We start from the raw sequence: 14,197 nt of genomic DNA on the forward strand, positions 1-14,197 counted from the left end.
CTCTTGTGACGTCATCGTCACCGTCACCGCATGCAATGTCAAGCGTATAAATATTAGGAGAGGAACCTTCATGACGTCGAGCCGGTCGGTGTCGGTGCGCACGAACACGCTGGAGGAGTAGGAGAGCGGCAGCGAGGTGGCCAGCGTGGCGGCCTCCTGCGCCAGGCGCTTCATGCGCGCCGGGTGTGCGCGCTCGCCCGCCGCGCGGACCGTGCCCTCGAAGTGGTACGGCACCGTGAACTTGAAGCCCGACTCCGGGCACTCCACTATCATCTCGAACGTCTCTGTGGGTGGCACACGATGATTATCAGACATTGTCTCTCGTGTGGGTCGTGAGATCAATGACCAACCGCATCAACTCAGAATTACTATTGACCCAAGTAGCAACCGATTGTCTTAAAAGAGAATTGTAGATATCTTGAAGGCAAGTAGACTAAATCAAGCCCTTGTCTTGGATAAGTCTTATATGTCTCCAAGATATCCCTCAAGATATCTTGAAGACACAGTTTAGTAAAAGTGGGCACATACTTTAACTCTTATACAAGACAGACTTAAGACAACGCTAAGTCAGACTTAAACCCTACTTTAGACAATGTTCTTGCGTATTCTAAACTTAGAATTCTTGTAGTATCACTTAATACCAAGAATGTATACTTGAAGATATCTACAATACTTAGTTAAGACTATAGGATTGAATTGCACTGAGTCAATTGTAACTTAACGAAGTAAAACTTCAGGTCATACTTAAAACGATTTTTACTTCACGCGTCTTTATTTTAGAATATAATGGCGAACATTTACATTAACACAAGAAATGAAGTCTGTAAGAAAATGGCGACTAAAATACTAGTTGTTATTTTAACAAAAGGTTATTCCGCCGTTTCACATACAGGAAATTATAAACGCATGATTGTTTCTCGTGTAAAATCGATAGAAAGTGTTAAAAAACAGAAGGGCCTTGAATATACCAGAAAAATAATAATAAAATTTGTATTGATTATTCAGCAAATAAAAAAAATGGTGACATATGGTACAGATAAATTCATTTTCTATTAATACGTGACAGCTGAACGCAGTAATTGTTACTACAACAGAAATATTATATTAATTTACTTCAGTTTTTGACGATAATATTGTCAAAAAAAAATACTTGTTTTCGTCCCGTAAGTGCAAAATGGCGTTAAGTAATATTTTTCTAAATGAAGTAAGACTTTAGAAACAATTGATTTCGTAAGAATCAGTTTAGAAAAGTAAAGTCAAGTTGCACTTCATCAAGTACTAGTTAAGATAAATTTTACTTCAATTGTCTAGGAGTATACCCACTTAAGACAAAAAGTATTTAGTGAATTCCTACTTAAAACTCTTATATCTAAAGTTATCCTCTATTTTGATTTAGTGAAGTATTGTCGTAAAATCATGTTTGTTTATTTTGTGCCAGAATTAGCTATGTAACAAGTAACAATTAAAATCGAACGAGCTTTTAAAACGTATGGAAAGTATGTTTGTTTAAGAGGTAAGTTTTTCGACTCGTGGAAGATAAACAATATTGTTATGCTAAGTTCTTACTTGGATAGGAATGTGATTTACTTAATTGTTTAATATTTATCAGAAATGGAACTAACGAACATAAACTCAATTTGCTAATGAGTCTCCGCGCATACATTCTCATAGGTTACCTACATGGTTCGCTGACGCAAAGTAGGTACGATCACCGCGCTTCTAATTGCCAACGGAAACAATGTGATTATTGTAAAAATTTACGAGTGTCCGTTGAATATTGTATATACGAAGAACCCTTGCAATTTGATTAACGTCGTGTGTGTGCGCGGTAGTTTCTAATCCCACCAAAAACATTATTGTTAATAAAGGCGGCCAAATTCCCGATGACTTTTATCAAGCTAAAAACATATTGGAATCGAATCTAATGCTCACTTTAAATGCATTTAACCATACACAAAACTTAAAATATATTTATGATTGTGAATAAAGCTTAGTTAAAAATAGGTACATTTTTAAAATTATTAAAAGAAATAATGAAATGAAAGAAGAAAGAAAAGTATCTAGACACGCGGTAGCGTGTCAAGCCAAGTTCAAGAAATAGAACTGGCGAGCCGCACCGTGTGTAATATTACACGAACCATCTGGAGCCACTTTTGACCCCCTCATAAATCAAAAACTATATCACATAAACGTATCAAATTTGGCTCATATATTGAGACTTGCAACATACATATGTGTTCTAAATTTCATAAGCTTATCTCAAACGGTTATTTAGATATTAATATCCAAAAATCCTCATTTTTATCATTGACTGACTGACCTATAGATCAAAACTCTAACCCAGTTGCAGATGACCTAGAAAGTTAAAATTTGGTATGCAGATAGGTAATTAGATGAATACAAAGGAAAAAAAACTAGCAACTTTTAAATAATTAGATTCTATTATGAACGCTTAACATAAATACCTAATTAGTGCCTGTACCTAACTATAGATGTAAGAATCAGTAAGTAATCAAAACTCATGACAGCCGGTCTTTTTGTGGTAGGTGTGTAGATTAACTTAACATAACATATCACGCCTATATGCCCTATCGGGGTAGGCAGAGCACTAAGTGATCATGGAACCACTTGATGCCACATTCGACAAGTACTATGAGGGTAGGTAAGCAAGTTGGAACATGTGTTTAGCGGTGATAGGTTGTCAGCTTTTCGCCCATGATACAACACAACTCTCATCCATTTTACTGGCATATATTTTTTTTAACTTAACGTGAATCTTAAACAAGTTTAATAGGTATTCAAATGTTTTATTTTTATAAAGTCGACTTTTAGTTTTGAATTTGTCCTTTTAAAAGGACCCACGCGTTACGAGGATATGTACTTACCTACAAAAAGTAATGATATCCAATCAAAAACATAAATGTGAAATGAGAGCCAAGTTCAATATTATCGTTAGCAAAGTTTTTTAGTTACAAACAAACTCAATTTGCTAACGAGTCACCGCGCATACATTCTCATAGGTACATGGTTCGCTGACGCAAAGTTGGTACGATCACCGCGCTTCTAATTGCCAACGGATACAATGTGATTTTTGTAAAAATTAACGAGTATCCGTTGAATATTGTATACACGAAGAACCCTTGCAATTTGATTAACGACGTGCGTGTGCACGGTAGTTTCTAATTCCACCAAAAATATTATTGTTAAAAATGGCGACCAAGTTCCCGATGACTTTATCAAGCTAAAAAAATATTGGAAGCGAATCTAATGCCCACTTTAAATGCATTTTACCATATACAAAACTTAAAATAGATATGTTTATGATTGGCAATGAAACTTTGTTAAAAATAGGTACATTTTTAAAATTATTAAAAGAAAGAATGAAAGAAGAAAGAAAAGTATTTATTTATTATTAGACTAATAGGTACCTACTTTTAAATTTGAACTTAGCAGGTTTTTAATATAAAACTCGATTTTTCATGGTGTAGTGTTGCCGTGCGCTTGGTTAGACTAGTTTAATCATTTTTGAGAAGATTTGTGCGAGACGTAGGTACCTGGGCCGCCACACGCTGGTTCGGAATTGAAAAACAGGAACTTACGACTTTTTTGACAAAATTGAATGATTGTGTTATACTAATCGATAGAAAAAATTGATAGCAATGAAGAAGATATCGCATCGCTAACAAAAACAGTAGGATGTGCATTATCACAGGTTAATTTTCTATATTTCATTTTCTGCATTCGAAAACCACCAGATCTTTTTATTTTTTGAACTTCGTCCATCTTTCTGCTTGCTTCTATTTCGATTTTATCGTCCAGTGAATAGACTTTTCTTATGTTTTACTTATTGTAGTCAAAAACGAATAAAACAGTCTTGTATAAGAGCAACAAATAATCTTAACTAATCTAATCTCAAAGCTTAGTATTAAAATTGCCTTAAGTATATCTAGGCAATTCATTTTTTACTTTACAAGACTAAACTGATACTTCAGTAAATCAATTTAGTATTAAGTGAGCCTTCAAATAATCTGAGTAAAGTAAAAATATACTTTTAGACTTAACAGTAGGCTGAGATAAGACTAAATAGTTTTGAGAATACTTAACTTGGTTTTGTGTATTCTAAATTATCTAAAGTAGGATTTGTTGAAAACTATATAGTATTAAAGAAGGAAAAGAATTTATGAAGTCCTAATAAGTCCTATTTGATTTGGATAAATCTCACTTTAGCTAAAGTTTAGACATATATGACTTAATCACAATTCTTGTTTGCTACTTGGGGAGCGATGTCAGCGCGAGTCTTATTAAAAGGTATTCCCCTCAAGATACCTCACACAATAGATTTTGCATTGCTGGTCGAGATCTGACGGGTTAAATCAGGTCTAATCAAAATTCCAGCTGTGACTAGTAGACTGGGGTGTCTTAACACCCATCTCATCATTCTGTCTCTTAAGACAGAATAGATGACTCACCAAACTGCATGGTCCGCATGAGCTCAATGTACCGAGCCTCGCGGCTGGCGCCACTCACGGGTCGCGATACGGAGCTGCCGCACGCCTCGGGCTCACCCTCCGTCCGGCACAACAGCGCTGACGTCGCCTAGACACACCATACATTTTTTAGGAAGGGACATATTTTTTTTTAATTATAGTCAAAATTAGGAATGAATAAAAAGAACGTTTAAAATTCCCTCAATTATGCAAAACAGAGATAATAATAACTATTATTACTTTAGTTGGAAGTTGTAAGAGAATAAACATTTGATGACTTGAATAGTAGTGTAACCTTTTACTGGTAGAGCTTATTGTGTAAACTTCTTGTGTAAACTCGCCAGTTCTGTTTCTTGAACTTGGCTTGACACGCGACCGCGTGTCTATATTGTGTAATCTTACCTGAATATCGGCAATGAGCGAGGCGAGTCCCTCGTCTTCTTCCGACAGTTCTGAATTGCTTGAAGTACTAAATCTTTGGCTATACGTCATTTTCCCAAATATATTTTTTTTACTCATCCTGAAACAAAATTGTACTTGAGATTCACGTTTTGTCAATCTAATTTGTAAAGCAACAACCTTTATATAAAATCAATATCATCGCATTTTACCGCTTCGCTTTGGTTGTATTTTTGCTCGAATTTGACTCGTGCGCACACGTGCACGTCCTCGACCAATACCAACCTTACGCACAATGGGTTACACGTGCACGTGTTCGTACGTACGCACGAGTTGAAAAGTTCTTCAAAATAGCAGGGGACGTTAAACCTTTTGAATGACGGGTGTTTTTGTCAACCAGTGTACGAGATATAAATAAGGGTACCGTAGCTTGGTGGCGTAGGAGTTGGTGGTGCGCGACATCTGGTGCAGCAGCGCGGGCAGCGGGCGCAGCGCGGGCCGCAGGCGGCGCGCGCGCAGGCCGCGCAGCGCGCGCGCCGCGCGCAGCACGCACACGTACAGCGGGATGTGGCGGGACATGTCCAGCACTGCCGGGAACATTTATATTTTATGTCATTTCTGAACATACTGTATTTCACTCCTGCACGCTATAAAATTTACCCTCGACTAGTTTGCCTTTGTACACATCGTTTTTCGAATTAAAAACTAATATTAGAACTTTAGCGGGCTGCATTCTTTTAATCGTAATATAGGCAGTCAGTTTTACTCTTACCAGAATCATTCCTAAGATAGGAACATATGGCGGGCACGAGCGAGCTGCCGACGAGCAGGTCGATGAACTCTGACGGGAGGTCGTTGTCCTCGTCGTCGCCCTCCGACTCGTCCAGCTCCACTTGCGGCGTGCCTTCCTCCGGGGGCCACTTCTCTCCGGGATTCATATACGATGCTAATACCTGGAGAATTTAATTCGTGCTTGAATCGAAACAAATAGTTTTGATGAAAATGACGGAACCGCCACAAAACTAATGCGGACATTTCACGATCAGATCGACATCTTCCTGCACGGTTAGCCAGAAGATCAATCTTCTCTACTTTTACTGTCGTGTGGGTTGTGAAATGGGTTACCAACCTCAGCAACCCTGGTTAATATTGAGCCGACAAAGACTAGAATTAGTAAGTAGTAACCGGGACCAATGGCTTATAGAGCCTTCCGAAATACTAATCATCTTACTTTCGGACATTCGGGTGATCAGTCTACAGTGTCTAACTAGGGAATCACAAAGTATTTTTTTATGATTTATTCCCACTTCGACTCCGGGACCACCGGATCTGAGCCCAACGCTCAACCACGGAACCAGAGACGCCGTTATTTATCTCATCATTGAAAGTTGTGAAAGAATTGGAGGGAATCCCCCCACCAAGCTACATAACGTCGTCTTATAGTGAAAACGTCGTAAGCGCCTTCTTGGAAAATGTCATTCTGATGTGATAATCTTAAACAAAACCTCAATTTCTTTCAATTAAATTAAAAATTGAAACTTTGACCTGGTTTGAAACTAACTCTATTGCTTTGTTTTGTTAGCAAAAGCTACATCTGACTATGACTTTTCAAAATAGTACTTATGTGGTTTTCACTATGAGGTAACGATAAGATAAAATTAACAATTTATTTGTTTATATAAGATAATCTCACCAGAAGTGTTATATTAATATTATCTCACCTGCAGCAACACAGTGACGTGCTCCTCCTCAGTCCGCTGCCGTACGAGCGCCTGCTCCACGTTCCACGACTGCTGCGTGGAGCCGGTGCCGAAGCCCGTGCCCTTCGCCCAGTACAGCTGGGATTTCTCCTCGCCCTTGCCGCCTGAAGAGCCGTTGGACGCTTGGCTGTTCTGCAATGTGGATGGGTGGGTTAGTGGCTGAATATAAGTTTTATTTACGTAACATAAGCTCACAATCCCAATTGGGGTACTCAAATGGGCACCTATATCCATCGCAAGGTGAACTAAGTACCCACACCTCACCTAGCTTTCTTTGTTTCTGTTAGTGGTTCTCTTAATATTTAGTTAATTACAGAACCTTTGCAACACTATAGATCAATCACGATTATGTCATAAACACGATTCTTCTTATCATAGATCAAAAAGTACAAGGGTATCACACGTTTTAGAATACAAATTAGGTTTATTTTTTACTTGTTTATAGTTACGGCAGCAAATAAAAATTGTTAAAAAAACAAAAACAGATTGTGCTTTTGTAAAGTTTCTGGCGCCGTTCCTATACTGATTTCGTAATGTTAATAAATTGGCAGGCACCAACATTTTACGAGGGCGACTGCTATCTGAACTTTCCAACTCGCAGAGTTAACCTGGCAAACGAGGCACATGATGATAGCTACATGTTTTAGAAATATTTTCTTCTTCTTTGCAATGTTTAACGTGCCTACTGAGTACCAGGCACTGCCTCTTAAGGTTGTTCAGTGTACTTACATCGTTGGAAGCGGGTCTGTGGTGCGTGAAGACGGCGAGGCAGGCGAGTACCAGCCGGACCGCTCCCAGTGCTAGCAATGCCCGTCGCAGCTGTCTACCTTCCGGGCTGCTCAGTGGCGCCGCTTCTAGTAGCTGTGCCACCACTCGGAACGGAAGTGTGCCTAGTGACCAGTTGCCGTTAGCTCCGCTGCCGCCTACTACGATACTCCCTGTGGACGAATAGTTTTTGTAAATAAATTGGACGGAGAAGACACCTCTTAAGAGGCACAGGCAGAGGCAGAGCCAGGAAGCAATGGTGACGACCTGGATGCGTTTGAGACGGATTGGATAGTTTACTCAGGACAGTGTGAATTAGAAGGTGAGAAGGAAGGCATTTGCTCTGCCGTGAGAAAATCCAGATTAGAAAAAAAAATATATTATTTTATTATTAATAAATTTTACACTCCTCGCACTTGTAGCTTCTGAGATTTCGTGATGAATGAGTCAGTCAGTCAGTGAGTGCTCGTTTTGCTTTTCTATATATATCGAAATACGGGTGTCACAGCTTGTCTTATCTTTATCCATATCGGACATTCAGGGGTACCTAGACCATCAAACACAAATGTTACTGAAAAAAAACAAGTCTTCTTCTTTTCAACTGCACTTTTTACTAAATTACGATTTTACTTCCTTTTAAAACCTTCCTTTTGCATTCAGAAAATTAACCGTCGCTCTAACTGACAGATCGGGGGCCTTGTCCAGATTACTTTTTTCTGCGTTTTCGAGTCACAATTTGTGTGATAATCTTTATTTAACTTGAAAGAGTTTACATACTCAATGTACAGTTACAATAATGTTGATAACGCTAACTAATATCAAAAATAAACACGCCACTTGACGTTCAAATAAGTAATGAGATGTCGCTAGTGAATTTTCACATCAGCGCCAGATTTCTACTCACGTCCGTCCTCATCGTGCGTGACTCCCAGCAACAGCCGCAGCAGGTGCACGGCCCGCGCGCCCTCGTCCAACAACGCGTCGGCATATCCCGGCAGCTTGAGCAGGAGCCCTAGGGCTACTAGCGCATGCGCCGGCACCCCGGAACACCCGCTCTCTTCCATATTGTTAGCTGAACACACGCCTAGTTCTACCACCTCCTGTCGAATTAAAAGTTACTTATTGATATTACCATCTCAACTTTATCGCAGATCGTAAAGCGGATATTTCAATCATATAGGGATACAGCAGAGTGTTCAGAACGAGGAGTTCTTGAGCGGATTTTCTTTTGCGGATACTTGTTTTCTTGTATAGATATAATGTATGCCAGTACTTGGGAGAACGCAATAATTTATGTCATTTACGTGCATTGTTACTGTGTCAACAATAACATAAGCTCACGACTATATCCCCATCGGGGTAGCTAGAAGTACATCCATCGCAAGATAAACTAAGTGCCCACACCTTCAACAACGTGACAGTGATAGACCAACGTGAGAGGTACTGGGCGGTATCGGCAAGTTTGATAAGCAAGCCGGAGTAAGCAAACAAATGCGGTGATGACCTCGTAGGGGTCGTCGAGCTTGACCCAGTCGAGGTCGTGGTGGTGCAGCTTGGGCAGCGGCGGCGGCGCGGGCGGCGCGGCGGGCCGCGGCAGGCGCGCCGCCACCAGCGCCAGCCCGCCGCATGCGCCGAAGCTGCGCAGGATCACGCCGCCGCCGCTGCTGGCGCCGCCGCTGCTGCTGCCGCCGCTGCTGCTGGCCGCCGGCTCCCACGTTGGGCCCGACCATACGTCTACGATGGAAATAACACATAAAATAAATAAGTGCGAGTCGGACTTGCGCACGAAGTGTTCCGTACCATGATGTATGGGACCGCCACGGTATCGGTGAATTAAGAATAAAATAAACGATAAATCGGGGAGTAGTTGAAGAAAAAGATAGACCTATGCCCTGCAGTGGAACACACTATGGCTATTAATAGAAAAAATAGTAATCGAAAGATAGTGAAAAATTACAGGTAATGTTTAAAAATGTAGCGAATCGAACTAGTTAACCAGCTAGTTCCGTCCATATTCAAGATATGGCGCATATCAGTCCTGAAGCTCGGTAAAGAAGTTTGCACAGTACACAAGGAACCTACCTCCGTTGGTGTTGAGATGCAGCGTGAGCGTGAGGTGTGGTCCAAACACGTGCGGGACCGCGGCCACGAGTTGCCCCAGCGTCGTTGCTGGTGGGATGAAACCTTCCAGGCCAGGAACTTGCACGCGAATCGTGGTTTCTATCAGATCTGGAACAAACAATTTACATGATATTGAATTGTGTATGAAGTAGTTACAGCCATCCGAAATAAGGAAGTTAAAAAGAAATGGCTATAGGAGCTCGTGGCTTGTAAATACCGTTTTACCAGAACGGGACGGAGCATTCGCCCGCCACTGACTAAAAATCAATATCACCGGCGTTAGACAAGGTTTTGTAAAACGGATTTCAGATTAATTCTCAGCATGTTGATGAAAGTAAACAACCAACTACCCTATACGAAACACTAATCTCCTAAACATACTCGTACAACTTACCATCAGTAACAGACAACATAGACGCATCGTTATTCGTCTTGGTCTGTCGTTTCTTGGTGTTCTGTTGTTTGAGCGAGGTGTTCTTGACGTCTTTCACTCGCTTATCCTTGGAGGCGGAGGCCGCGGCCAGGCTGAGCTCCCAGGCCTCCGCTACCGTCATGATGGCCGTATCAGACGCACTGCGAAGGACTGAAGCCGTGCCGGAGTTCGTCGTGTTGTTCACGCACACTTTAGCCGTGTCGTCGAGGAGAGGTACTGTTGGGAAGACATTTTTATTGAAATATAGTGTGAAAGAAAGAATACCGATTTTAAATCCAGATGCATTATCTAAATAAGATTTTTGACCAAATACCTACGTGTAGAACGGTAACTAATTCCTACCGGGTGCCGCCCTGTTTCTAAACTAAAACGACTGCTGGCGGTCAAATACTGAGCTGTCAGATGGTGGAGAGCTTGGTGAGACCGAGCTGCTGCTAATTTATGTTGTCAATATAAAGTACATCGCAAAGCCACAACTTAAAGCCCATATTTGAATGATGTGTTATTAGTCAGGTGGTAGCAGAGTCGTCTATGACCAATATAGAGCCGTTCCAGTATGCAGTACTTATAGTAAGTAACAAGTAATAGGTATACTCACGCGGCGGGCGGTGTTCGCAAAGCAGCGAGCGCACGGTGGTGTGCAGCGGCAGCGCCAGCAGCGCGTGGCACACGGCGGCGGGGTGGCGCGGCGCGGGCGCGGCGCACGCGCCCGCCGCGCCCGCCCAGCGCAGCGCCACGCTGGCGCGCTCGCCCGACAGCACCAGCCGCAGGATCAGCGCGCGCGTGAACCCGGAGATGCCCTCGGGGCCTGCGGGCCGTGCTCCGATTAGTATCCAACTAACAGTGATCGGGTCGCGTACTTCAAGACAGCGAGCATTTCACTGTCAAATGTGAAGTGTCCCTATTCCATTTGTCATCAAATACGAACTAATCAAAACATAGCCTTCCGTTTGAAGTCCCTTCGTTTTGTACAATAAACCCAAGATAATAACCGAACATACTACATTCTTACTAGCTTTTTGTCGCCCTTGAAAATTTCAAGTACCTATGTACATTTTCTTAAATAAATGCAAACAAATCTGTGTCACTAATATCTATATTGCTATTGGTAAACTAATACGAATCTAAACTACATCCTGCTGCGACCCAGATTTCCAGACACTTTTATGTTAAACTATGGACAATGGCCTAAGACCACATTACCAAAACTTAGCTCACCAGTACAGTGCAGAGACTCCAGTATCCCATGCAGCGTAGAAGCGAACAGCTTCTGGTTGGCGGCGTGGCACACGGTCAGCTCGGCGAATAGCCGAATCGTGTTCTCTTCCAGCTGCGCGTATTGCGCACCCTCCTGCCACGTGCTGGGGGAAATATACAACATAACACACTCACGACTTTATTCCCAATTGGGGTAATCAAAGGTATCATAATCGCCTGATGAACTAAGTATCCACGTCAGTACCCCTGAAGACGTAAGCAGTTAATAAGTCCCATGTAATAGGGGACGAGCCTATTGTTATTATGATCCACACCAAACATAAGGCTCATGAAGTCGAATACAATAGTTTAGAGCCCGAGCCGGGATTCCTGGGGGTCTTCTTCTTCTTCTATCGTATGGGTTGTGAGGTGATTACTAACCCCAGCATCCCTGGTGTCAGGGTTTTTATTGAGCCGCCATAGGCCCCTGACATGACATCAGTAAGAAGTAACCGGGACCAACGGCTTAACGTGCCTTCCGAAGCACGGATCATCTTACTTTTTGGACAATCAGGTGATCAACCTGTAATGTCCTAACCAAACTAGGGATCACAAAGTGATTTTTGTGATTTGTCCCCACTGGGAGTCGAACCCGAGACCTCCGGGATCGTGAGCACATCGCTCAACCACTGGACCACAGAGGCCGTCGGCCTGGGGGTCTAAAAAGGCACATCAAAGCAATTCACCTAAAATGCAATATTGCACTTTGACATTTGCTTTTTTTTTTTTTTGACGTGACTTATTGTAGATTTGCCGCAGATGGCATTAACTACTTGGCCGGATTTGACATTTGCGCATATAATAGTTGAGCGCGCAATGTCAACAAACCTCATACAGCAATGTTGATTTATTAGGTGCATTGCTTCAATGTGATCTTGTTAACCCCACTGGTTTGATTTCTGTTCTGTTGTGATTCTAATCATGTAATTGTTGGCAACATCCAACAAATTATATTGTTTATTTTTATTGTATAAAATGGCAGTACCCTTTCTTCTACTCCTACGATCGACTGCAACGTAACATGTAATTTAACGTGAAAAATGTAACGTGGTCAACTCAAAGTCGCCGTATTATTTTTACCATCCTGTACACACCAGTCAGAGCACATCAACATCTGTGTGCGACAGTAATGTTTAACAGGTTATACCAGCCTATCAAGTTGGAAAGGACAGAAAACCTTAGTTGGCTTTTCTGCCATGTTTTGAATGATATCCAGCTAATCCTGTGTACATACCTCTCTGGATGTCGAGGGTAGCAGAGCAGCCGCAGCAGCGGGCTCCAGAACACGGCCCCGGGTCCTCCCAGCCAGTCCTTCAGCCGTCTGTCCGTGCATAGAAGTCTTGTCCATTCCACCAGCTGACAGATTGTCTTCATTGTTGGTAAATCTGCGTGCAAGAATGAGTATGTTTTTGGTTTAGATTTATCTCCTCACGTTTTCTATCTTGCAATCGGTAGGGTTTCTTATTAAATTAATCACGTAATATTGTACTTTAATCCACGGGAAAGTATGTAAAGATGTATATAAATAAGATTTTCAATCCTTACCAGTCTTATTTTGATTAGTTTCCTTCTCGGAGTCTAGCATCCGAATGTCTTCTTGTGAGCCTAACTGTTGCTCCTTTATTTGCTCCAACTTTGCTTCACTGAACTCTGAAAATAAAATAAAATTGATGAGTTTTAAAATTAAGATATTTTGCTTCTGTCTAATCTTGATTTAGGTCTGTGACTATTGATAGAAAATAAATCATCGAAATCTCGACTTTTCTAAGTGTAATTTTGCCTTTACCTTGTATGGCGGCGGTGACGGCGTGCGGCAGGCGGCTGGCCAGCAGCGCGGCCGTGGCGGCGGGCGACATGGCGGCCAGCGCCAGAGTGTGCAGCTGCCAGCCGGCGCAGCGCGTGCGCAGGTCAGGCGCCGTGCCGCCGGCGCCGCTGCTGCACGCACCACGGGGGGACCCCGCTACTTTAGTGTCGTCTGTTAGGCCCTCCATGCTGCAATCAAATTAACACGTTATTCCTATAATCGAAGACGTTTTTTTTTTTCAGAAAAAGAAAAACGTAGGGCATCACAGAGGCATTATTACAAAGATTTTTTTATTTCAGGTACTATGGTATGAATCTGAACAACACTCTCGGAAAATAGTTGAAAGAATGTTCTGGCGGAATATAAACAAATCTTACCTCTCATCGTGGGCGATGGGTATATCCATTTGTTCTAACAACATTCTGAAGAGCTCAGGTCGGATGTAGCACATCGAACATAATACTGGAAACAGAAAATCAATATTCTTCATTACATTCATCGAAACAACTAAACATAAGCGCTTGAATGATGAGTGAACAGGTAACCTGGCGTGTGTTGGTGTAACTCAGTTTCCATCTTGACACATACAAATACAGGCATGATTGGCTTACATTCAATAGTCAGGAATTGTCATTTTCAAGCAATCAAAATCATAAAAAATGTTCGTGATAGAAACTACGATCGCGCTCTAACATACGGAATAGTAACTCATCGCCCCGCGCCATTTGTACCAGACGCCGACCTCACTCCATCTAGGTCTTACTTTAGTCTTAAATGACCGCAAACCGCTGAGGAGTAAGACGAAGTGTGGACGAGGTCACACTTACGCATTAGACGGCGCTCGGTAAGAATAAGATTATTGTATGGAGTGTCGGGTCTGGGGTGTGCCCCTAGCTTGGTGAGATAAGAAATAAAAAGAGGACAAAATTTATAAGAAACTGACACAAAATCAATAATAAAGTCTTTGAATGATATTCATACCTGCATCGAGTGATTTCTTCAGTAGACTAGCCTCGGGTACGTCCTTCACCCAAGTGTAGACGAGCTCAAACAGGTCGTCTGTTATTAACTCTTCTAGATTTTCTAATATCCGTTCCTCTTTCAATGTCCATAATACCTACGGATAAAAAACAATATTGAATCTAACATTAAGATTCGCTGTAGTTTGTCT

General features: G+C 41.8%; 1 protein-coding gene across 5 annotated transcripts in view; it reads right to left on the reverse strand.

The window, feature by feature from the left end:
- Positions 1-14,197, reverse strand: part of LOC126375190 (baculoviral IAP repeat-containing protein 6) — a 50,014-nt gene that overhangs the window by 3,594 nt on the left and 32,223 nt on the right. For 3 of the 5 annotated variants that reach the window (XM_050022059.1, XM_050022058.1, XM_050022057.1), the window contains 18 exons: positions 14,008-14,143; positions 13,404-13,488; positions 13,009-13,214; positions 12,768-12,872; positions 12,457-12,607; positions 11,184-11,326; positions 10,564-10,773; positions 9,927-10,181; positions 9,494-9,640; positions 8,916-9,145; positions 8,316-8,511; positions 7,376-7,584; positions 6,608-6,778; positions 5,659-5,839; positions 5,311-5,473; positions 4,890-5,007; positions 4,470-4,596; positions 67-284 (listed from right to left, as the gene is read on the reverse strand). In XM_050022059.1, coding sequence (XP_049878016.1) covers positions 67-284; positions 4,470-4,596; positions 4,890-5,007; positions 5,311-5,473; positions 5,659-5,839; positions 6,608-6,778; positions 7,376-7,584; positions 8,316-8,511; positions 8,916-9,145; positions 9,494-9,640; positions 9,927-10,181; positions 10,564-10,773; positions 11,184-11,326; positions 12,457-12,607; positions 12,768-12,872; positions 13,009-13,214; positions 13,404-13,488; positions 14,008-14,143 — 3,051 coding nt within the window. Of the gene's footprint in view, positions 1-66; positions 285-4,469; positions 4,597-4,889; positions 5,008-5,310; positions 5,474-5,658; positions 5,840-6,607; positions 6,779-7,375; positions 7,585-8,315; positions 8,512-8,915; positions 9,146-9,493; positions 9,641-9,926; positions 10,182-10,563; positions 10,774-11,183; positions 11,327-12,456; positions 12,608-12,767; positions 12,873-13,008; positions 13,215-13,403; positions 13,489-14,007; positions 14,144-14,197 lie in introns of those variants that run through there. The other 2 variants (XR_007567542.1, XM_050022060.1) reach the window with 2 other exon arrangements.

The sequence above is a fragment of the Pectinophora gossypiella genome, chromosome 18, assembly GCF_024362695.1.
Source record: "Pectinophora gossypiella chromosome 18, ilPecGoss1.1, whole genome shotgun sequence".
Lineage (NCBI taxonomy): Eukaryota > Metazoa > Arthropoda > Insecta > Lepidoptera > Gelechiidae > Pectinophora > Pectinophora gossypiella.